Below are 26,516 nucleotides of genomic sequence, written 5' to 3' on the forward strand. Positions count from 1 at the left end.
CAAATACCTTAATTGAAATTGAATTTTAACTGCTCAGTGAATCGTGGAGGCAAGAATCAGGTACCAGGCAGGTAGTGTTTTTGCATTGCAAATGTAATTTTCATTATTTGTCTTTTTTGCCCCGGAGACACTTGACAATAGCTTCCAGATATGTTTTTTCATGAGCCATTTTCTTCAGGTTGAGCATTTCATTATTCCAATACCCGTCGCGATTAGCTTTTTGGATTGAACTTCAGTGTGGCCCTGTCGTCACCGAGCTGGAACGGTAGTCATTGTGGGGGGAAATGGTATTCTCTGCATGCCCGGATAAAGCCCGGCGGAGGTGAACACTTTGATCGCACGTCATAAATGGGGGAAATAAACAAGTCATTTGTTTCGAGCTTTCATTCGTCACACAAATGAACAGAGTGCAACTTGCTGATTATTCTGTTATTTGGAAGTTCATTGCCTATTTGCTGTACATTAAGTAGGAAAAGTGCTGCAGCGATTGATGCAGAAAAGTAATCTTTAGTCAAATTGCAGATGGTCTCTGAAGGTTTCGGAGCAGGAAAGAGCAGCAAAACGTCACATAATCTTACTTAACATGTGTAGGAAACACGGCCATCTTTTACTTTAATGAGTACGGTGTGATACCACATGTTTATGTCCGATATAGGCACTGATATCTTTCTACTACAGTCTTTAACATTTATTTAGCTGTTATTTGTGCTATTGAAAGACATTTCAATACAACATTACCACTGAGAATAAGAGTAACATGATGTGACATTTCACACCCTTGACTTTAACTATTTTGTTACATTCCAACACTGGCTATTGTGACAGTTGTGGCCATGAATGACATTTCTCCTCACATATGTAATCTGGTCACACTGCAGCAGAGACCCGGGGAAAATTATGGCTCCCTTGTGTCCTGAGTCCCAATAATCCCACAGTCTGCCTGTGGACTGAGATCAATATCTGCTCAGAGTAGGTTTTTGCACCTTTTAAAAATAGCTCCTTAAAGATTTTTCTTTTTTTCTTTCAGTTCTCTGTGTGTGTGTGTGTGAAATGAAACATCCTGGGACTCTAACCATAAGTGGTACTTAAGTTTATGGCCATCACTGTCTAATTTGATGGTCACAAACAAGGTCATTGCAGATGCATATGGAGTCTTATTCCTCAGGCAAAATGTTTTAACATTGACTGACAGCTTTAATATTGAAGCCTGACATCCACTGTGCTGCATCTCTGCTGGTGTTAATGCTGCTTAATGTTCCCCACACCATCACTGGCCTTGTTCAGACCACTGTTCACACCAAATCTACACTGAATGCATCTCGGGTGAAAACTAGAAATGTGCAAAACCTGAACATCGCAATTAAAAAACTGGTAATGGAGACACCTTCATTCTGAAAAAACATTTTTTTATTTCCACACATAGCATTTTCAGACAAGATGGTATGTTGTATCGTCTGTTGAAAACCATCACAGCAACAGCAGTAGCGGCAATGGAGATCACCGTTCCCAAACCATAGAAATGTGAAATGCTTTTCAGGCATCTTCCTCAAAGTAGAGTCTCGCTGTATGAGATTTCACGAGAAAAATGGGATTTCAAGAGACTATATTATGAGCTCAAAACACCCTTCAATAGACTCACCTGCAAGTTTTGCCAAAACGTTAGAAATATTGCTCTGTTTTTGTGTGAAAAAACGAGTCTTTCAATGAGTCTTCACTTCATAGAAAACACTCTGTGTTTGTTTATTGTCAGAGAGATGAGACAAACTGAGAGAATCAACGTACTACTCGCGCTTCTGTAACATGAAATATGACGTTAACCATTAGAAAAGTGCATGCGGGGGTGTGGGGGCTGTGGGGGAGGCGATCTCAGGATGGACCGGGAGTGTTCAGACGCGTGCTTTGAGCTGTCACTCAGGACGGATGTTAACACCAGGGCTGAACGGTGTCAAATCTGTCAAGTGCCTCAACAGGCCGACTTGTGATCACACTGAGTGATGAAAGAATGAAGCTGCAGTTGTGAGTCTGACACTGGAGCATGTGGAGGTTCAGCGCCCCGTTACACCCACACCCCCGCCCCCCACACACACACACACACCCCCGATTGCCTCCAGACTTTGACACATCATTTCCCCTGTGATTTGTAGTCGGACTGAGGGTTGAAGGAGACAAGGAAATGTTCTGTCCTCATGAGAGCAGATGGATGTTGCAGTGCTGCAGTCTGAGTCCAGGTTTTTAACAGTCCTGTAGAAAGAACCGCTGCATCGCTTTATAAGGGATGGGTTTCTTGATGAGTAGCTATAACAGCACATTTTCAGAAACTGACTTGCCATTTGTTTTTCCCCCTCCAAAGTGGCATTGAAAAGACGGACTCTCCTGTCAGGGAAAGGGAGGAAGAAGAGAGGATATTTGTCATTTTTTGAAGTACGAAGTGGCAACAGAGATTTTCTCATTTGTCTCCTTTGCGCTGTTTCACACGAGATCAAAGTGGAGTCCCCTTCGCTCGTGATTAAAGAAGGGCAGTAATGCCATGAAATGATGTGTGATGCAATTTACATGCGATTGGTAAAATGTGATAGGCTTGTCAGGGCAGCAAATGGTCACTGTCTTTTCATCCACCCCACCCCCCCTCTGCCCATGTTTGATCTTGTCTCTGTGCAGCAAAGCCTCCAGCTGCTCCTGTGGGACGTTTGATGTTGCAGATCAGAGCTCATGGTGGTGCAGGCACTTTGGCTGTGGGGGCTTCATGGAGACGTGTGGCTACATCCAATCTTCTCGCTATCAGATAGCTTCAAAGAATCTGCAAAATACCACCGTTGTCTGTTAGATTAGCAGCATGTTATTGAAGTTTCCTACGAAAAAAAAAGAAAACTCTCTGACTTCACTGAAATCTATCATCACCTCAGGCTGTGAGATGTCGTTGCACACCACAGATTTCATCTCTGTCTGACTCTTTCTCTCTTCTCTGCATTGATCTCCAGCTCTGCCCTGCCAATAGCCTCTCCTCTGTGAGACCTTTGCTCGTCCTCCATCTCTTATCCATTATTCATCAGTCTCAGCTCTTTCTGCCAGACTGTGATACCTCTTACCTCCAAACAAACACTTTTCTGTGTTTCATTTGAAATAATGACACACCAGCGAGAGAAATGCTCGAAAAGATGCAGTCTATCGTTAGGGCTGCATGATATGTCAATGTCGGCATATTTGCAAAGACTGTAGATGTGTTTGTGCCAAGAGCTTTGTATAAACGGGGATAGTGCTGGAGAGTGGCAAGTGATAAAATGTCAGTAGATGATAATTATCATGATAATTGTCAGATCATTAAAAAAAAGGATTTTTGCTCTTGAGAAATAAGTTAAAATGATGATCGTAAATCGTTCAAATTGTAAACTGTACGTTTTGTCAGAAACAGTTTACACGTCTAAAGTTAGACATTGAGAGTAAACACATGGAGTGTCACACCTCAAAGAGTGCTTTTTTTTTTACTGCCAGTGAAAAGGTTAAAAAGGTCATGGACCGAATGTGTTTACATTTATTTCAAATTTCAACAATTTGTGGCGTTTGTGTTTTTGTTCAAATTTTATTTTCACATGTTGGAATGGAAATAATGCGTCTGCAGTGTTATGGCATATAGCACGTTTTCCTTTCATTGAACAGCCGTACTTATTATATTGGTGCACACTCTCATCTTAGTTTTCTAGCCTGGTTGTTATACAGTTTATTTGCTCTTACACGTGATATGTGTTGTTTTTATTCAGTATGCTGTATAACTTTTTATTACACACTAAATTTGCTGCCGTGCCGGCTCAGTATTTGTCAGCAGCAGCAGTAGTAGCTGCTGGCAGATCTATACTGATGCTGTTGGGTTTTCTCTTCAACCAATTAAACCACTGACAATAAGGAAACAAAGTGATGGCATTTGCTTGAATGCTCTGGTTCATTTTACGACGTCTTTCTGCATTTGTCCGACTTGTCATAAGTGCACTCTCTCTCTCTCCCTCCCTCCACAGAGGAAGTCCTTGATCGCCACCTGTCTGATCGTGGCGGTGTCGCTCTTCGTGGTCGTGGTGAAACATTCGGAGAACCCGTATTTCCTCCTGCCGCCTGTTTTCGGTCAGGCGTTAAGCAGCCACAAGCCTCACCTGGGCTACATCAGCATCTCCAAGGATCCAGCATCTCAGAAGGTGAGGGACGTTAAGTACGTACACATGATGTACTGTACGTGTCAGCAAACACATCCACAACATGGGCCTACATGAGCAGATGGAGCAAGGTGTTACAATCTATATTCCGTTGTTTAAAATGAAAAGATATCGCTTTGTTTGTGGTGCAGCTTTATAGTCTCAAACATCGTCACTGACTCACAGGACATTTTCTGGCCCTTTTATGTTTAAAATAAGCACAAAAAAAAAGTCCAGACGGACATTTTGAGGCTTAGGTGTTAAAGGGTTAAAGTAACACAGCGTAGGAAAAGTGCCAATGCCAATGCAGGCTACGACAGGGGTGACGTTCACCCTGTCAAAATAATCTCGGCGACATTATTTGAAGGTTGAATTCCTACGATGTGTCAAGGGAAATAAACAGCATCAGTCTGTGTGACGGAGCCAGGTCCTCGTCGATTTTCCCAATAACCCACAGCCAGCGTTTCATGGTGGGAGGATCTGAGGTGTCTGGCAGTGCTGTATGGGGTGAGATGTTCTGAGATATAAATATATTGGTGTCAGCTAGAGTGATTTTGATGTTTGCTCTGAAATATGGAGAGAGTTTGTACAAATGCAAGGACTGAGATGTTCTTGTTTTATTTTGAACGTGTTAATAAGTGGAACTTTAGAGGCACTTACTCTATTCTTGCCTGGATGATATTAGTGCAGACATGTCTAACTCAGGTGAGAGGAAACATGTGGTTTGAACATTTGAACCCTAAAAAATAGAAGTCAAGAAGTTCCTACTGAAAATCATTAACTATACCGTCCATGTTCTTTGCCTGTGGTTTCATGTTGCCATAAGGTGATTGAGATTTGGATTAGGAGCAGTGGTGTAAATTGAAAACTGAAGGTCTTTGTCTTGTCTTTGTTAAAATGAAGAAAAATATGAGCAAGTTGGTCCCTAATTCTTAGGATTACAGGGACTTCAGGGAAGGTAAATCTGTGTGTCGTCTGCATAGCACTTTAACCTGTGACAGGGCACTTATGGAAATACTTGGAAATTAGTGTGTTAGAGTGTTTTTTTCTATTTTCATGTAGAAAATCAAGGTCCATGAAGGTACCATAATATGATTCCTTGCCCGTCTGAAGTTAAAATGTAGAATAAACAAGAAAAAGACAAATAAAGTGAAAGTGGAACATCACTAGAACAGTGTCTCCCAATCCTGATCCTTGGGGACCCCTGTCTAGCAGAAGACCAAGCTGTATGACCGTACCAGCCCTGAACTTTTGAGCATCGCAGGCCTCTGCTGATTGGTCAAATTTTACAACGGCACTTTCTGTGACGGAGCTGGATCGCTGCCGATTGGCTCGGGGAAATCCACGTGTTCCTACGACATTGCGTGGTAACGCGGTATTTTGATCTGGTCTGCAGATAAGAACATTGAAATAAAGCATTTGACAGCGTCCACAATACAGAGGTCATTTGTCACTCTTTAGGACAGCTGTCTATGTCCCCTGAACCCAGGCTGTTTTTTGAAAATGTTCAATAAAAACTCTTGGAAATGGGTCTGAAGTGATTTGAATCAGTTGGGTCAAGACCAAGGCTTCTCAAAGAGAGGATTCTCAAACATCGTGCTGGAAACCAGTAGACTTCATCTTTTATTACACGACTTCGCCATGATAGTGAAGTCATATTCAGAAGATACAGTCGTAAAAAAAGCCCTGGAGGGTTTTGGTAAATGTTTTACAGCAGGTCCTCTGTGATAGATCTACAATTGGCTCATTGATGTCTCTTGCATACAGTATTTCTTCGTAAATTCAACCAACCAGGTCCATGAACCTATTCTTCATCCTTCCTTCAAACAGCTCTGTGTTGCCTATTCCCTCCACAGTTTATGGAAATTGAAAAAATCAAAGCATTTTAATTCCCACCACATTAAAATGTAAAAAAAAAACAAAAAAAAGAAGCAGTGTATTTGTTGTTTTGGAAGGCAGCCAGCAAAAACATTGGTGGATCTTAAGTAGGCACACAGGAAAATCACACATTTTGCTTGCAGCCGTGCATGCAGAATCTCCAGCTGACAGGTAATGGTTTTCATTGTGCATGCGCTGAAATCGTGATGGATCCATTGGTGCTTCATGAGAAGTGGATACTCTATATTCTGCTGGCTGAAATTGGCAGATTAATGGGAAACATCATCCTCTGCCTTTGGAGAGTTCCATCCACACAACATGAGCCCAGAGGCAATCACATCTTACACCTTTTTCCTTCAGACAAGCCTATGTAAATCACTCTCCTCATGGCAATTTATGTAAATCGTGGCACAGGACTGGCTGTTGCTGCAGAATTAGGCCTCTTTGTGGCCTACGTTATCCCACTAGTGAGTTTTCTATAGCAAATCAGAGGGTGGCTGTGATTGGCCATAACATAAAAGTGTTTGTCACGCTCCTGAAATCTCTAACAAAGGATTGACAGAGTTGTGGAGCTCTGGGTCAAGATGATCCTCCTGTGCCGGGTGTTGTACGTGATTATGTCTGTAGTGAAATCCTGCCATGTGAGTCGTCAGGCTCTGCTAAGCACACGGCAACACCTGAGGTAGCACTAATATTTTTCTCCTGGAGAGCAAGGCATTCTTGCTCTGATCCACAGTGAGCCGTCATTTGAGGTGTTATTAACCTCTGGCAGAGCATGTACAATACAGAAAACCCTGTAGCCACGGAAGTAGCCTGCCGCATTTTCTTCTTTTGATTGAGTCTGTCTCCAGATGTGATTAATGGCTCCCGCTCGGCTTTTCAGGAGAAATAGAAAATATGTCTTGTGGCAGTTTACATTCATGTCTCTGGTTTGTCACTCTGGAGACAGAAACTCCATATTTTCGTTTAGACCTGAGAATGCACAGACCCTTTGATATGTATGCATTATTCAGCGGCGTTTCAATTCCTGGATGATTTCAGTGCATAATCTTCCGGATTGATGATTGGTGTGTGTGTACCAGCTCTTCACCTACCGTTACTGTTATTATCCTTAATATTTGTATTTGAAGGCTTCCCTAATTTTTCCTTAAAGATTTTTCTGGACATGATCTGGTCACGCCATTAAAAAGTGGAGGAGTAAAGTCGAGTCAAGGCTTCAGTGATATGTAAATCAGTTGCAAGGAAGCCTCAGTGGTGCCTCATCAAAGGCTTTAAAATCCCAGTAGCTTCCAAACACAGATTCAACACTGAGGTTCCAATGATAATAATAAAATTAAAATATACTGTATAGTATATGCAGAGGTGGAAAGAGTACCAAAGTTTTCTACTCAAATAAAAGTACCACTATTTTTGATAACATTTTACTTAAGTAAGTAAAAGTACTGGTCTGAAAATGTACTCAAGTTTAAGTAAATAAAGTAGCTTGTAAAATGTTACTTTTTTTTTACAAGGCTGGTGTTCTTCCTTGTGTAGTACAAAGGGGAGACAAATCTCACGTGAATCGTTTTTAATTAAAGGCAACCCTTTAATGTTAAAGTGCTGACAAAATAAAATATGTAAACACATAATGTAGCAGTCAAAATGGGTCAAAGGTCATAAATGCTTTAACTTTCTCACTCACTCACTATCAAAGTTTCCGGTGCATAAATTATTCTTATTTTTTTTATTCAGGCCAACATGTTTTTACTCAGTAACAGTTGTGATTTAAAACGTAGCGAAGTGTAGTACCTCCAGAAAAAACATACAACGTGACACATTCTAAAAATAAAGTACAAGTACACAAAAAACCTACTCAATTTTCTTCATCATTATCCTAATCCTAATTAAATAGCATTTTTTATCAACTCTGCAATTGGGTTACATTTATTTTTCCTAGTTTTTTTTTTTTATCAAATAAAATCTTTCCCACACATAAACTTTATTTTTCTTGTCCGTAGTTCAATGGTTCTGCCCCAAATGGGGCATTTGTAATGAATCATTCTGACCATGCAGACAGCTACAGCTAATCAATTCATTTTTAAACATTGGGATTTCTACGTACCCGCAGAGGCATCATAAAAACTGCGACTTTGATGTAACAATTCTTGCTCATTAATTAATCGCGTTAAGAGCATTTTAGTAAACACCGGGGTGAAGTTCACGTCCCGTTGCTGTTATTTAATGAGGACCATGTCCCCGGAATTTTTTTCGTAAATAACCCACTTTATTTTGAACACACTTGGGCATTAAAATGTGAGGCTTTGCTGAGTGATTTTGTACTTATCAGAGAGAGCCACATTTATTGGGATTATAAAAAACACTCTGTGTACGATTACAGCGAGTCACGCTGAAACGGCTCCGTCGTGAATATGAAACTGAAATGTGAATCACAGTTGAGTGGGGGCCATAACATTTTATTGATTTACAGAATGTAATATTCATGGGCTTTTTGTCGGCAGCTCAATTTTAGTCTAACTATATACAGTATATATGTATAGAGCCCAATGCCTTGATTTTTGCCATGGACTGAAAACATGTGGGTTTGACATTTTGTCTGTCAATTTAAAGAAAAATGCAACCAAACTGATCGGGAGATCCTTCATCATGCAGCAAGATGAGCCCAAACACACAAAGGAGTTCATCAGGGGCAAGAAGGGGAAGGTTTTAGGTTTATTAAGTTTTTTAAGGGTCTTTCTTTACAGCTCTCACAATGTATCTGTCATCAACTGCTGATGTTTTCCTTGGTCTATCTGTTCGACATCTGTTGCTGAGTACACCAGTGGTTTCTTTCTTCTTCAGGACATTCCAAATGCAATGGCTCTGATTGATTTCCCATCTTCTCTCAAATTCACATTTGCTTGTTTTTCACCCATAGACAGCTCTCTGGTTTTCATGTTGGATCCGCTTCTAAATGCAGTCTGCACATGCAGAATCTATCCTCCCCAATCTGAAACTGAGCGGAGACATTCAGCGCTGTTTATTGTTTGAATAAACCATGTAATAGGACACGCCTGGGCAACGCAGCACACCTGTCAGTCACATGTTCCAATGCTTTTGCTCACATGAAAAACAAAAGGTGCTATCTTCTATGTTGTGTATCAGATCCAGATGTGAATACCTGGAAGTAAAAGCTGAAATCTCATATTTATCTTTTGATGTCAAAGCCACATGTTTTCAGTCTATGGCAAAAATAAAAGGAATTGTCCTCACTATAGGAGAGCACTGCATATAGGCTATACATGTAATTATTATAATCCATGAATTTTTAAAAAAAACCCAGAAACAAATATTAAAGCACATTACTATTTCTTGATTAACATGTCAAATTATAGTTATTTACTTTCTTTCTGCATTCCTGAACAGAAAAATTACTTTTAGTGGCTGAATGTTATGCTTGACTTCTCAGATAAGAAGCCCCAACTTGGGCATAAAAAGGTGAATTCAGTTTAATTTTTTTCCTGCACATATATTACATTTTTAATTGGCAGAGAATAATCGAATTATTACAAAACCTTGACGACTGTTTAAATTATAGAAATAAATATGCTGCAGGACTTGTCTTGTATTACATACGTTCTAATTTCCAGCCGTAGCGGTTTGCTAATTGCCTCGTTTCAAACTGCAATTACAAGTTAAAAAATAACTAGTTAAGTTCAGTCCTCACTTTTATTCACACCAGTGACATTACAGTTACTCTCCATTTAACAAATGATCAAACGAGACCTTGTCCTGACACGAGGCTTTCTTTTTCCTAACGCATCCAATTAAGCAAGTTCAATCTCATCAAGCCGTTATTAGATAGATCTCTCATTTGTTTCAACACAGCGTAGCACAGAAGGGCCCAGCAAATCCCGCGACTGCAGTGGAATATAATTAACATTAAGATAAATGACATAACCTCCTCAGTTCTCTGCTCCGCATTGTTGCTCTACGTCTCTGCTGCTGTAACTCTGAGGTTCCATATTCAATTAACCTAATCAATGTTAGTTCTTGGCACGGTGACATTCATCTCAGGAAATAAAAGAAAATTATATAGGTCTGTAAAACATCAATGGATATTCTTTATAGCTTATTACCAAATGCATTTTATTTTATGTTCTGATCACACAAATTGGCTCGCCAGAACCTCACTTTAATATTATTGCACTCATATAAAGTATATTACAAAGTAAAACGCCATAAGAAACACGAGGGGAAGTATCTTGGAAAACCACATTCAGGGGTTATTATTCAGCATTAAAAAAATCTTAATTGAAATGTAATTAAGTTAACTTACTATGAATACTCCCGTGGCAGTTGCTGGTCTTTGAAACAGGGGGAAGCTCATTTCAGACGCACTTATTTTGCCTTTTATCAAATCAACGTCTCGCTCACCGCAGTAAAAAAAGCTATACTGTGCTGAACAGCTGATTCTGAACAAACGAGTCATATAGCTGATTGCGTTCTACCGCACCTTTAGTAATGAAATGTCAATATAACTGTACATATTTGACCATTTATTTTATGACATGGGCCACACGGTTGGTGTAGTGGTTAGCACTCTTGCCTTTGCGGCAAAAAGACCCGGGTTTGAGCCCCAGTTGGAACAAGGGTCTTTCTGCATGGAGATTGCATGTTCTCCCCGTGTGTGCGTGGGTTTTCTCCAGCTTCCTCCCATGGTCCAAAAACATGCAATATGGGGATTAGTTATATTGACAGTGAGAGTGAGAGTGAATGGTTGAATGTTTTTTTGTCTCTATACGTGTCCCTGCGATGGACTGGCGAACTGTCCATCGCCCCCCGCGACCCACCTGTGGAGGATAAAGCGGTTGAAAATGGATGGATGGATGGATTTAATGACATTTCAGAGGAAGCAGAGCTTCTGGAATACTCCCACCTTTTGAATTCATCTTAGACGAGTATGTAGAACAAGTTAATATTTGTGTTATCTTGCTGAACACTGTGATGTGCTCCCTAATCATTCAACTCTTAACTGTAAAACACACAAGTTGACAATTGACCCAGACTTCACGTCTCCAGGTCATTCATTCATTCATTCATTCATCATCTCAACCGCTTTATCCTCCGCCAGAGGGTCGCGGGGGGTGCTGTGCCAATCTCAGCTACATCGGGCGATAGGCGGGTACACCCTGGACAGTTCGCCAGTCCATCGCAGGGCCACACACAACTAGAGACAAACAACCATTCACTCTCACACTCACTCCTATGGTCAATTTAGAGTGTCCAATTTACCTAATCCCCACATTGCATGTTTTTGGACTGTGGGAGGAAGCCGGAGAACCCGGAGAGAACCCACGCACACGGGGAGAACATGCAAACTCCATACAGAAAGGCCCTTGTTCCAACCGGGGCTCGAACCCGGGTCTTCTCGCTGCAAGGCGAGAGTGCTAACCACTACACCACCGTGTGTATGTCTCCAGGTGTTGATACAATTTTATCTGCATTTTGTTTTCTCACAATAATTTCAGCACTTTTTGCATTTGTTTGTATAGTTTTCATTAGTGTATGATTTATTTAAGCAAAAGCTCATTGTGTGATATAAACATAAAGTATGACTAGAGATGGCATTGTTAAGATACTAGCTGTACTAGTTATTAATATCAATAATTATCAATACTATTGGAGATAGTTGCACTTACTGTGGAAGAGTGTACTGTAAGGGCAGGCTCTTCTGTTTAAACCTTAAGCCAAGTTTATTGTACAAAGCTTTAAAGCTAAAAAGCTTTAAAGCTTTAAATCTTTGTACAATAAACTTGGCGACATGGACGACTGATACGAGTCACGGTCCCTGGTCTGGACTGACGCCTGTGGCTGCTGCTTCAATAAGTTGTTTAAAGTGATGCTCACAGTGTCTTAAGTAAATAGTTATTAATTTAACCATAACATTCAGTCAAGTTTTTACCAGCATCGTAGATGAGAGGCTCCACCAAGGAAGCACCAAGCAGTTCTTTCAGCAGCAGAAGAAACTGCTTCTTTGTCCAGATCCTTTAAGATGCGTTGCTACTGTCTTATTAACATACATGTTATGTTTTCAGAAAGTTTGCAAAGAGATAGTTCCATAGAAAGAGGATACCATATAGTGTAATTCAGTTGCTATGCAACAGACTAATTTGGAGGCTTAATTCATCCTGCTGCTGCCCAGCAAATCCTTATCACAATCCTGTCAACTCAGCCTCAAAATCTTTTTTTATCAAACAATCAAACAGTTGCTAAAGTAATTTGTTTTTGTGTCAAATTCAGTGAATGCTTGTGCCAGAACAACCACTGGGACAAAAAGTAGCTCAGCGCAGTCTGTAGTTTTAAAATGGAGAAAAGTGAATAGATAAATGTCTTACTGCATTGACGAGATATGGGAGAAGCCAGCTGGAGCCGGAAATGTTCAAAGAAAATGTTTATTTTGCTCTGATATACAGTTATTGTATTATGCCAACAACTAATTAAGGGACTTTGTTTGTTTTGTACTCAACACAGTTTAGTACAACACCACCACTAAGGTCCATCCATCCATCTTCTACCGCTTTATCCTCCACATGAGGGTCATGGGGTGCTGTGCCATAGACAGATTGCCAGTCCATCACAGGGACAACCATCCACTCTCACACCTATGGTCAATTTCCAGATTACCTAATCCCCCATATTGCATGTTTTTGGACTATGGGAAGAAATCAGAGAACCTGGATATAATCCCCACACAAAAACAGGGAGAACATGCAAACTCGCCTGCAAAATTATAATGATAATAATAACAATAATTATTATAATAATCACTTGTGTCTCTCTGTCCTCTAGCCCCTGAAGCTGCACTGTGATCTCTGCAGCATTGTGTCCAGCTCTGGCCAGATGTTGGGCCAAAGTGCTGGCCCACAGATCGATCGTTCTCCCTGCATCTGGAGGATGAACAACGCGCCGACTCGGGGATTTGAGCACGATGTGGGCCACCGGACGACGCTGAGAGTCGTCTCCCATACGAGTGTCCCCCTGCTGCTGCAGAAACCCCAGTACTTCTTTGGGCAGGGCAATGACACCATCTACGTTGTGTGGGGGCCGCTGAGAAACATGAGGAAGGATGGGAAGGGAATTGTGTACAACATGCTGCGTCAGGCTGTGGAGAACTACCCGCATGCACGCATCTACATCACCACAGAGGAAAGGATGAACTACTGTGACACGGTCTTCAAGAAGGAGACAGGCAAAGACAGGTGAGTGAAGACAGTCTTCCTTTTGTTTTTGCCACAGCATGATTAGATCTCTCAAAAGAACTCAGTCTTTATTACTGACAAATTCAACACCGTTCTCTCTGCTGTTCTCTGCTATAATATCGACCTCATCATTGCTGATGGTCTGCCCAGCGCTCTGGGCTTTCCTTGTCTCACATCCTCCCTTTCATGAGGCGTTATCAAAGTAACTTACTTAACGTGCCCTCTCAAGAGGCTCTACACAGCACTGGAGACAGTCTTTTAAAAAGCAGCTTTAATGTGGAGCCTTCAAAATTGCGCTGCCTGGGTTATTGACATCAGCAAAATGCTGGTCTGGGGAAAATCTAGCTAATGAGGCACCACGATTCTGGCAGTCTCGCTAAAAACCCTTAGTAGCAGCTGGACTCACAACTGCTCTAACAGCGTCTTGGCAAACTTGTGAAATGGTTTAAGCTGCAGATAAGGAAAAGAAGTCACTGATGATTGATTTTATTGTAGTCTACCACGGCTGTGGACTGATGTTCGGTACAGAATACTCTACAACAGCATTTAAAGACGGACCCATCTGCTCTTTCCTTCTTTTGTCATTTCCCAGAGATAATGACAGGTTAATGACTATGAGAGCCAGGCTTCAGTCCCACCATTGTTTAGGATGAACCTCATTTCCCAGGCGAACCTCCGCTCATTTTTTCGAAGCGCTTCACATGCCTGACTCTCCTACGTGTCCTCAAGACCTCTTTTAACATCTTAAGGAGATTAGCATGCACGGTAATAGGTGCAACATTCATTCCGTTTCAGCTCCATTGTCTCACAGGGTTAACACTGAATTTCATGTAGAGTGTCTGTGTTCAGCTTGGCTCAGCTTTTCCGAACATCCAGGAAGCACAGACAGAGACATGGGATTAGGGAGGGATGCTTGGGGAGAAGAATCCTATTAAAGGACATAATTCTCTAATGCAGTGCTTCAGTCATTGCTGATTAGTAACAGAGACCAAAGTTAGTGTGTAACAATGAACCACAGCTAATGAATATGAGATGAGCGTCGAGAGGATTGTCTCTGTGTGTCTGTCTCTGCCAGTGTGTCTGAAACCAGTAGATTTTAATACAACTCAGCCATGTTGGGTATGTTTGTTAAGGGCAGTGCAACACGACACCTTGTAAATCTTGTGTTCTCCGTCCTACCCCGCGCAAAACAACGCTACACACTTTCAAAACACTCTCCCAGAGCTGCTCATTTAGCCTTGACCCTGTCATTTGTTTGTGTGTTCACCGGTCGCTGCGTGACATATGGTGTGTGGGACAATCCCGAGGCAGTAATTCAAAACCGAATCTAAAGGGTGTGAAAATGAAACTTAAGGAGACTCCGCCTTAAGGTGGAAGAAGGGTGAAGATGGTGCCACACTAGTCAGGTTCCTATTAGCCCTTCTTAATATGTAATATTGATTAGTAACACATAGGGATGCCCCGATCCGATAATGATATCGGATATTGATCTGATATCAGCCAAAATCGAGTATCGGATTATATCGAACTGCCTCTAAAATCTCTCTGCGTGTTTACCAGTGGGACGAGTCACTCACCCTGTGTGGGTGGGGTTAATCCAAAATAGTGAAAACAAGGGGGGTGTTCTCTGGAGACACGCTGTTACCTGTTAAACACGGGTGCTCTGACAACACCCCCACTAGCACTTGGTACTTTTGAAATTAATCATAGACTGTATGAAATTAACATGGCAAAAAATGTAATATTCTTATGTTGAAATTTATGTAACCCATTCAGTATCGGCCAATACTCAAGGCTGCAATATCGGTATCTTATCTGAAGTGAAAACGTTGTATCGGGACATCCCTAGTAACACCGAAAATTTGAATATTGTACAAACGTTTTACGTGGGAATAGAAAGAGATTCAGCGAGTAAAGGAATAATAATCCATTTAATTTAAGCAGTAAAAATACAACATTCAAAGCTAAAAATAAAAAAAAACTAAAAAATCAGGTAGGTAACATAGAGGGGGAGTGTCTTGAGTCTTGATTTAAAGGTGTGAAGGGAATCAATGTTGTGGATGTCGTGTGGGAGAGAGTTCCAGAGGCGGGGAGAGTGGCTGAAAGCCCATGGTAACAAGAAAGGCAGAGGGTGTGGTGAGTTGGAGGGCAGCTGATGATCTGAGAGATCATCAGTGAGAAGGAGTGAGAGGATGAAGGAGGTCAGATGAGTAGGAGGGGGGAAGATTGTGGAGAGTTTTGAAGGTGAGAAGCAGGATCTTGTATTGTATCTGTTATGTGACAGGTTGTTAGAGGTCGGTGCTGACGTGCTCTATGGAGGGGGTTCAACTGATGATGTGGGCAGCTGAGCTTTGAGTTAGAAGCTTTGCACCACCGACTGCTTATCTCAGTCAACTAAATCCCAATATTCACTTAACAGCAGCGGATGGAAACACACAAAAATGCTCATTGTCTTTTCTTTCTTTTCAAATTTTACAATTTACATTTTAATGGATACTGACGAGTGAAGAGCACATCAATAGGTCAGTGTTAAGCATTTTACAGAATGCTTCATGACCTTTTTGTTTTTTTGTTACATATTTAGTGAACAAACAAATCGGCTTACAATTGGCATGTGGTGTGACATGAGGTCAGTTTCTATTGTTGCATGCAATGCAACATATTCCTTATGGAGCTGGAAGAAAATTAAAATGGATGTTTTAACATATTTGGGGGAAATGTTCTCTTAGTGAAATGTTCCTCTGAAGTCAGTGTGATTGAGGCATCATGGGAAAATTATTTATGAAAGAACAAAAACAGTAAGTCCCTTGTATGTTTATTGCAAAGTTAACATACTATTAAAATGTGTATGTGTAATGTCAACCTGGAAATAAGTAGATCTTCAAAAATATCACGTGTTTGTGTCTTTTCAGACAAGGAGACAGATTTATCTCGATGCCCAAGGTCACTTTGACGTCCTGATTCAAATGTCGCCAGAGAGTTTGTCGTTTTCCACGTCTTCATCCTCTCCAATCATTTAGGGCTGTAACGATTATTTTTTTGTTGTTGTTTTTTTAAAATAATTAAAACAAGCTCTCTGATTTTTCTTAAAAGTGAATATTTTCTGGTTTCCATGCTTCATGTAATAAAGAATATTTTTTCAAGAGCATCATTATTTCCAGGTTTGGTAAACATAGATGAAAGACTTTCTGACATCTTACAGACCAAACAAGTAGTCGATTTAGAGCTGAAACGATTAATTGATTAATCGATTATTAATTGATTAAATTAATCGACAATTATTTTGATAATTGATGAATCGGTTTGAAGCTTTTTTCATGATTAAAACAAGATTCCCATTTGTTTAAGCTTCTAAAATGTGAGTATTTTCTTGAATTCTTTGCTCTGGATAACAAAGAAATCATTAAAAGTGAATCATTTTGGGACATTTGAGAACATCCTCATTTCCAGGTTTGACGAACACCAATCAATCAATCAATCAATCAAACGATGAATCTATTAATGGAGAAAACAATTGACAGATTCATTGATTATGAAAATAAACGTTAGTTGCAGCCCGATGATCGTTCCTGTATTACCCTACAACGCATGAACCATAGACAGGAGAAAATAACTAGTAAGCAGAGAAAAAAGTTCAGTCAATAACAAAGTCGAGATAACAAGACAATGAAATGTCTGTGTTGAGCCATAGATGTGTATTTGACAGCAGCTTAAAGTCGTGTAATTGCACACTGCACCTGGAAGTTGCACAAGCTGAACCTCCCCGTTATCAGCACTACCTCCTGAGCTGCAGTTGTTGGCTGTCGGACGAAATCGGCGTGGCCCTGTTAGCGGCGGTAGATAACAGACCGTACAATGACACAGGACTTAAATCACATTGTCACTTTACAGCACTGCCACCTGGGCCTGCGTGACCGGGGTCTCTGCATCCCAGCCAACTGCTCCTTCAGTGCATGTGTATGTGCCAGAGTTTGTGTTTGTGCATTCCTGCAGAACGGTGTTCCCCATTCCGTCGAATCGGGATTATTTATCTGCTGTGACCTTTTAGAGAATTCGGTTGAACCGTGAAGGTTAATGTGGCACTTTTATTTCAGAACAATCTGCTCTGCAAGCCGCGCCGGTAACTGCAATATCACGGTCACGCCATCTTGTCAGGCCCACGGAAGAGTCACACTTACACTTACATTCATGAATTCATCGCCTATCCTCCACATGAGGGTTGTGGGGAGCTGGAGCCGATCCCAGCTGACACTTACACATACATTCTCCATATTTCACTCTGTTGCCAGAAATGCTATCCTATACATTATTTGATGCACATACAGCACTTTAACGTCAAATTGTGCAGTCAGAGGACACCATTATGTGTCCTCCTCCTCATGATCACTCACGAGCATGAGACACAAACTCATCAAAGACGCACCACATATGGATGTACTGTATATCTCCAGAGGAAGCTACAAATGAAACTCATTCACTGCAATATTCAGAGGGAATTCATTGTGCTTTGTGCTCGTTTTGTGTTCTTCCTACTTTGTTAAAGTTATGCTGCTCACACACAGACACATGCTGGCATAAACAACCTCCTTGGTGGTAAAGCCCACACTTCCACCACAACCTAAAGCTGTGGTACTGTGTGTTACTTTGTATAATTGAGTTTTTATCTGCCTGATGTTTACTTGATGTCTCCGTTCATGTTCGGCTTCATTAAAAAAGAGCCTAATTAAATTCCGTCTACCTTCATAGCCAAGTCAACATGTGGATCCAACCCCTTTAATCTGGTTTGGCCCAGAATCCAATTGATAATAATGAATCCTTCCAAAACATTTCATGAAAATCTGTTGAGTAGTTTTTCCCTTTATCTTGCTAAAAGCAAACCTGCTGTGTTTTACCTCCTTGGCAGGATGTTCACTCAGAGCAGTGACGTAAACAACAAATTAGAATTATTGGCTAGATGTTTAGAATTATTGGCTAGATGATGCCGGAACCAAAAATGGATTTCTCATCTATAATTTATCATTAGGGATGAGTTAGTCTAATCATAGCTGGACTATGTGGCAGATGCTCCGCTCTCTTGGGGCCTCAGAGTATTATTTTAATCTCTTTATATTAGTGTGGATGTCACTGTTATGTAATCATGCTTCATAATCTCCGGGCCGGCCCCTGGTATCCAGCGTTAACTCAATGTTTTCCAAAACGGTTAGTGGTTTAAAAAGCAAAACCATTTAGTTGAGGAGCATCTTAATGTGTGATCGCTGTCTTACATAATGCTCAGTGTTTGTGAGTGTGAGCAGAGCAAAAGTCAGACTGTGTAAAGCACCAATCACTGAACTCTGTTGATGAAATCTGTGTCACGGTGTGATTGAGAGTAGACACTGGCTTCAATGTCAAACGTATCCGCACCTGTGTACCGTCTTGTTTACTGGGCGCGAAGTGTGTGTCTGTGTCTGTAATTGCTTCGTGTATTGGATGTCGACAGAAGACGAATCTGCGCATCACAGAATCACTGCTGTCGGCTCATGTGCGAGATTGGAACGGTGTTTGCTGCAGCATTGCCACAAAATTTTAATTTCATGCTTTTCATGACACGTTGTTAAAAGAGAAAAGAGATGCTCCGTGTCTCTCTCCACACGGAGTCACTTCACACACATACATACAATAGCATTACTAATCAGCACTGAGCATGTTGCTCTCTATCCGAAACCCAGTTTTTTTTCTTTCTTTCTGAAGGCAAGCATGTAATGACTTAACGTTTTTGTGCTGAAAGCTTGTAATTGCCACAGAGTCGCTGCGTTAAATGAAGCCGCAGGAAACACTGGCGCTCTCGGTGGTTACTCGACAGGTCATTTCAGAAGAGCAAAAAGTCACCAGGGTCTGCGAGCAGCTGAGGAAGTGATCAGAACCTTTGTTTTCTTTGTTCTTGTGAACCCTCGTTCAAACAAAATGAAGTGTGTGTCAGAGGCTGAAGGCAAAAAATCTGTCTTCTTTAAAGTATAATTGCATTTAAAGCCTAATGACGTAATGATTCTCTGAGGATGGCGGGTAGAAGTACAGATAATTGTATTCCCTGTGTCTGTTAGAGAGAGGACGGTCACTGGCTTCATGTCGGCATATAATTATGCTAAAATATCACAATACTATAAGACCACGATAATACTGCTCTAAATACCTGGTGAACTCTACTCTTCCATGGTGAATGAGCTGCACTCTTGATTCTTTGAGAGTGTAACTGTAGCTCAGTGGTCACCAACACAGCGAATAAGGCACACAGTTCTAAAAATAGCAATGACAAAAGTGATGTAGTGCAGCTGTGTGTGAATTCAGCCGGAGTCGGTGGCTACAACGCTCTTTGTGAATATAAAACAGTATAGAACTGCTGCTGAGGACGTAGACCTGGCTCTGTCAACGACGGCGGAGAATCGACCAAGCACGCGCGTCGTCCGAGGAGGTCCACGCTGCGGTGCCATGCTTTAACGCACAGCCGAAGGGTAAAGCAATTCTGGATGTTTCAATGGACAACTAAGATTTCTATGTACATGTCTGGATTAGGCTGGATTATCTGTAGGATGGTGGGCACACAGGTTTGCCAACCACAGGTCCACTACGGTTGTGAGACACTTTTGTTCTTGTCTTTTGATTGTGAAGTTGACAATCTCTAATATATGTATGTACATTTAAAAAGAACAGCCATTTCTTCTCCAAAGACATGCAGATTTGGGGATTAGGCAAATTGGACACTCTAAATTGACTGTGAATGTGAGAGTGGATGGTTGTTTGTCTCTACATGGCCCTACCCCGCCTTTTCGCTCTATGTCAGCTGGGATTGGCACCAGCGACCCCCGCGACCCTCATGTGGAGGATAAAGTGGGAGAAGAGGCATTGGTCAGGGTTAGAAAAAGATCATGTTTTTTCCTCATCAACACATTCTCCACAAAACACACAAAGAAATAAAAATGCATCACTGAGGTAAAACACACAGAAATGTCCTCGTAATTAAAATGTTGTTAAAAATGTTGTTCTCAACTTGTGGTTCTCATGTTTTTGGTTAGGCGGTGTCCTAAGAATACTGTGTAAACCTGTGTGTGTGTGTGTGAGAGACCAGTTAAGTGGGGACAGTTCGTCCAATTACAGACAAAGGCCCTGTAGAGGCAAGTAGGGTTTGGGTAATTCTTCTGGAAATGACAGGATATTAAAGCAAGGGTTTAGTATGTGGCTATGCATGAATGAGAGAGAGAGAGAGAGATACCTGTGTGTTGTGTTTTGGCATGAAGGTGAGAGCATCAGGGTGCGTGAAATGTGGAGCGCCGTGGTCAGGCATGAGAGTTTCACCTCTGTAAATTTTTACCACTTGGCTGTCCTCCTTCTCCTGCTGCTCCTCCTCCTCCTCCTCCTCCTCCTCTCAGTCGTCTCGCTCCCGCTTCTTTTCCCTGGTCGGTGTTTGACATTTTAACTGCGGCAGGTTCTGAATGCCAAGTCTCCTGACAGTGCAGATAAGTTGCCCCCTCTCTGTATATACATGTCTCCTCGATCTGCTAACACCGTCTGACTTAAACAAGCTTTTTTCTGATGTTTATGGAGGAAAAAAAAAAAAGAAGAGTCCCTTCTTTACGCTCGCTGTACTGCAGTATCACAGTCAAATAATCTGCAAAGTAGGCTACATTTTAAAATGCACATCAGTGGTGAGCCAGAATAAGATGGATCTTCTATCAGTGTCCTAAGACAGAAGGATGAGTGCAGCATCAGCAGTAATGCATCCTGTCACTGATGTTCTGGTATATGTTCAGCTCTAAATTGGATGTGAAGCAGTCGCTTCAGATTATAGTCATATAACGCTGTGTGAAAAGGGAAGCAATCACCTCTTGGCAGCGATATTAAAATCTGCTTCTAAAATTGTCAAGTCCTCATCTCCCCAAATAGAGCGATGCGTGTTTGAGTTTCTCAGCCGGCGACAAACAATAATTCAGCTGTTTGCTTTGCCTGACAAACACCAGCTTTTTGGATTCTTTTCAATCAGCCAATGTACCGCGGCACTGCTTCACAGTTTGTTTGACTTTTAGATGCATTGACACACTAATCATTCTAATACCAAGAGACCCGACAGTTAGGTTTGTTTTTTTCACTTGAAAAGTGGGTTTTATTTATACAGCACAGCAGAGAAGTTACCATGTGACATTTTTCTATATTTTATATATATATATATATAGATATATATATATCTATACATATATACATATGTATATATAGATATGTATATATATATATATCTATATATACACTGTATATATAGATATATATATTAATACGATGCCAGGCCAGATTTTTATTGGCATTAGTCTTTCCTGGTGCACTGCAGGAAAGACAGAGACACACACTTTAGTGGGGGCCAAATCAGATAAACATGACTGGAACAATGACACTCGACACTCAACGTTTGTGCAGATGAGTCTGTACTTAACGGTATCAAACCGCCTTTTCAGGTGACATTTCCTCCATTTCGGAAGCAGTCGCAGCTGTGCCGTCCCTCTCCTTCTTTCAGAGGTATCTGCAGCCTCACAGCAGGAGTCTGTTCTTCTTTCTTCTTCTTTATCTCTACACCACAGTGAACATTTTTATAGCTCTTTCATCTAAGGAAATAAAAGTATTGGATCGGGGCTCGGTATGGGCAGATACTTAATTATAAAAAGATTGGATCAGGAACGGGGGTCAAAGAAAGCTGATTGGGACATTCCCTCTGCAAAGGTCACTTCTTTGCCTTGTGAATGTGTTATCTTGAGAGTGCCTTGAGAGAACCCTTTCAAATTTGGCACAAATGTTAACAAACGGACTCAAAGATTAACTTTTTAGAATCGGGTGGTCAAATGTCGAGGCATGTACTTCTGGAAAAAGCTGTTAGCAGTTCATTTGTACAGAGTTCACTCATGGATGCACAGAGAACTGTCAATCAGATAGTGAGGGAAACTTTTCCTAAAGACAAGTTTCAGGCAAGAATTTATGGACTTTGATGTCCTCTGAAAATGTAATTTTGTATCATGTCTGCGTGATCAGATTTGAATTATGAATGAGTCACGAGGAGTTCAGATGCATGGACGGGGCACGGAGATTTGGTATTGTGTAAATGTGTCAAATTACCGACTGTATGATGTGTTAAAGGAAGAATAATCGCTCCATTATTCCATCTGTCACACCGTTCAGATTTCAGATTTGTATGCGGCATCACTTCCCGTCTTCATAATGTGGTGTGATGAACATGAAAATGTAAAATCATGGCAGCGTGTGCTGTAAGCCTTGAGTTGTTGGAATGAGAAGGTTTTTGCATATTAAGGTCGTAACACATTTTTCTTTGTGAGGCGCCATAAATCGTCTTTATGGAAAGAGAAGAGGAGAGACCTGGTGTGGTGAAAGAACAGCTCGAGCAGTCGCAGGGAGCTTAATAGTACGATGGTTATTGGACCTTTTCATGGGATTACTCCCTATTGTGAACATGTGCAGCAGGGAGAAGAGGCTGCTCTAAACTATTCATTGCAGCAAGTGAGATTAATTGATTATTGAGCTTCAAAATCAATGATAATCAGTAGTTCTGTGTGTAATTCTGAATCTTAAGTCTATGTTTTGATCTCTGTCTCTGGAGAAATCTCTTTACTTTGCCCTTATCTTCTCTGCTAAACCTTGTTTTTTCCACTCCCAGTCTTGGCCAGGCATCCAATTAAAATCAAATATTGCAGAGCTTTTTGACCTTCACCTTTTAGACCATTTTTCTACTCCTTCTATTTTTCTAAAAAAAAAAAAGAAAAAAAGATAAAATAATGGCTTATTCATCTACCAAATCTTTTTAGACTGGTCCTCACCTCCTCTGGCCTTTAAGCATATGTTATTCTGCTTTTTCTTCCAAATAAAACTTGAACTTATTGATAAATGGTTTATAGCGCTTGTGCACACCACCAGCACTGGTTGTTTGTAAGGCATGTGACTGTCAAGAAAGGACACTCAAGGGGCAGACGTAAACATTTCCGAAAACATCTTAAAACACCGGCAAGGTCAAAAAACATGATCAGGTTCAGAACAGGGGAGCAAATAACAGTCGTGCATGACATAAAAGCAATCTGGCAGAGACTAAAGGGATATGGACCGGTATATGTGCTGCCTTCAAATGGACCGTGTGAGCTCATGGTTGTTGACACGGGAAGTTATATGCATGGAACACTTGGCCTTCAAGTGGTAAAGACACAAGAAGAACTGCGAGGCAACTGCAAAGTGGTTTAGCAACTCGGTTATAGAAATATAGCACACTATGACAGAAAGCTACGTCAGCATTTCCACTGGCGTAATGTGAAATTACAACAATGCTGAAAGATCAAAATGACAATATATTAACTTTTAATCTAACTTCTGTGGCCTATTCTGTGTCATACTTATGAGGTCATGAATATTGGTGTTGATGACCATATCAGTGCCAGAAGACTTGTGTAATGCAAGGAATGAATACAGAGGATAAAGTAGTATTTAGGGATTTCTTTTCCTGGAGCTGAGGACACACTGCCCTGATAGGGGAGCGGTTGATGATATCCCAGCGTGTGCAGCACTGACCTTTTTGGGGTCGCCATGCCAACAGCTTGACGGCCATTTCGATGAGAGCGATCACTGTGATTGGCTGTAAAACCAATCGAAAGAAAGATATTTGAACTTTCTTCAGTACGTGACTTGTTTAACATCAACATTTTGACACAAATACAAGCAAGTATCTGTGTGATGTGCGTAAGAAGGCAAACAGAGACGGCAGTGTACTTGCACCACTGTGGACAAGTTCCTCTGGTTTCCCCTTTTCAGCGATCGGTAGTGTGTATTCATCTGCTGGTAAGGAAAGCCGTTTCCTCTCAGTTGTTACCAATGCGATGTGTTTGAGTGCAGTAGTCATTGGTTCTCAACCAGCCGCTGGACCAGCCTTTGTCCTGGGCCTCAGGCCTTTGTCATACTTTCCATGTTCCAAATCTGTGGAGAGCCACTCTGCATGTGCGTACACGTTCCATTCACACTAAATAAGAAGTCTCATCCATGCACGCATACTCACTCTCACATTCCATTCTTGCATTGATTTCTCACCAGAGGTTTGCCCTCATTTGTATGCACTTGTAGTCTTTGAGTGCTGAGTCGTACGTGTGGGTACCAGCGGACCTTCTTGGGAGTCCATGGTCTTGGTCTTCTTAGTTCTCCTCTCCTCTTCAGTGTCAGCTGTGTCCAGGGTATGTATATTTGTAGATCGTGTATTTGTTTTCTTTTTCTTATCTGAGCAGCAGCTCATCATCTGTACAAACTCACGCCACCTTTTTCTTCAAGGGAGACCATTTTTTCCATATAATTTATTCACTTAATCGCGTTGCGCTCCAAAATATTTGCACTTTTGTGTGCAAAGGACTTCAGTCTGAATGTTTCTCCAAAGCTTTTCACAACAGGAGAAAATGATTAGGTGCTAAAGATACACAGAGTACTGGCACACAGCGTCAGCTTTTGATAACTAAAATGACTAACCCAGGTGGGAAGGAGCTGTTCTGCTCAGTGTTTGTTTCGGAGGATTAGCGCCTCGGCTATAGGCACTAAAATGCAAACAGCAAACACCCTTGGTGTGTGTGTGGCACATTGTGATTCGCTGCTCGAGTCGCGTTGACTAATCTGCCTTTGTCTTCCAAAATGAGAGACGAGGTTATATAATCAGTTTGAAATATCTGCCCCGGTTGTTTCAGACGAAAGGGGGAAGAACACTCACTTTGAAGTGTTGAGACAGAGAGAGAGAGACGGGGAAAATGATCTGTGGGTGGTAACTGTGTGAAACTACTATCAGCTCAGACAGACGGCCTTTGACTTTGACTAAATGGAAACATTTTTCTCCTGTGGTAAAAAATATGATCTCCGGAACATAATATTTTCTTATGTATGTCACTGACTTAAGATCCTTTCATCAAAGCTATAAGCACCTGTCTATTTTAGGGACTAAGCGATGACTTAATTATGATCTATTATCTCAGCTATAGGCTGTGCAGCACTGTAATGAATCCAAGTCTAATAGTGACTTGCTCTGATTTATGAATAATAACAAGGGTTTAATGAAATTCAAAAGAGCTAAGGAAGATATAGTCATGCATTCATTTTGCTCCAGGACACAGGAGAAGAAATGTTAGCTGTAAAACAAACAGTTCAAACAAATTCACCTTAAAACCACTAAACAGAATTAAGATGTAAGTGCGGCGTCTTCCACTCAGACTCTCTTTGCCTCAGACTCACTGGGGTGCTGGGAAATTAATGAGAGAAAACTGCTGGGGTGGTGGTGGTGCGTATAAAAGCATCAGCTCTGAGAGAATTATTAAAGTGCCAGTTGCCAGGCGGAGATGAGATCAGTGGAAACCCCTCGCCGCGAGTGCAGCAGAATGTGTAGGAGAGAGGAAAGATCACCGTGAAGATGTGTGTGTTGTATATGTTTTATTTTGGCTTTTGGCTTTTGGAGCCATCTGGTCGGTCATTTGGGTGTTAGAATTCATCAGGGGGAAATGTGTCTGTCTGAAAGGGAACCACATGACGACACATGAGACATGAGACATGAGTTCCAGTGCCAGGTTTTAGGTTTGTATGAAAATGGACTTAGCCTTTCTACGCTTATTATTCTTAATACTATGTTTAATTTAAAGTGGTAATAAAAGATCTATGAAACCTTAGATAACATTTGCAGTGTTTATGACAGCTCGAACTTGGTTTATTATATATATATATATATATATATATATATATATATATATATATATATATATTATATATATATTTTATATATATATTTTATTATATATATATATAATAAATATATATACACAGAATACAGCATGCTCAGAAAGACTGTAGACCACATGTAACAGTTTACTCATCCCAAGTACTATATATATATGTATATCTATATCTATATATACTTATATAGATATATACAAAAGTGCAATACACATATACAATATCTCATGTTTGTGTTTATACTGTAAATTTAATGGCCATACTGTATATATTCTTGGAACAGTCGATAATGTACATTATATTTTAACTTTTTATAGTCCATAGTATTTTTAACCCTCTTATAACCATCATGATATTCATGATATATTGATTTTATGGTTGTAGAATTGTCCAAACATGAGCGAGTGCTTCTGCCTCTTTTTCCTCTTTTTCTTTCACTTTGGATATCTGGCAGTTC

At 40.9% G+C, this 26,516-nt stretch overlaps 1 protein-coding gene across 1 annotated transcript in view; it reads left to right on the forward strand.

Moving 5' to 3' along the window:
- The window catches only part of st6galnac3 (ST6 (alpha-N-acetyl-neuraminyl-2,3-beta-galactosyl-1,3)-N-acetylgalactosaminide alpha-2,6-sialyltransferase 3), a 67,878-nt gene that overhangs the window by 16,547 nt on the left and 24,815 nt on the right, over positions 1-26,516 (forward strand). The window contains exons 2-3 of the mRNA XM_044030290.1: positions 4,008-4,181; positions 12,885-13,294. Coding sequence (XP_043886225.1) covers positions 4,008-4,181; positions 12,885-13,294 — 584 coding nt within the window. The remainder of the gene's footprint in view (positions 1-4,007; positions 4,182-12,884; positions 13,295-26,516) is intronic.

This window comes from Solea senegalensis, linkage group LG1 (genome assembly GCF_019176455.1).
Source record: "Solea senegalensis isolate Sse05_10M linkage group LG1, IFAPA_SoseM_1, whole genome shotgun sequence".
In the NCBI taxonomy this organism is placed as follows: domain Eukaryota; kingdom Metazoa; phylum Chordata; class Actinopteri; order Pleuronectiformes; family Soleidae; genus Solea; species Solea senegalensis.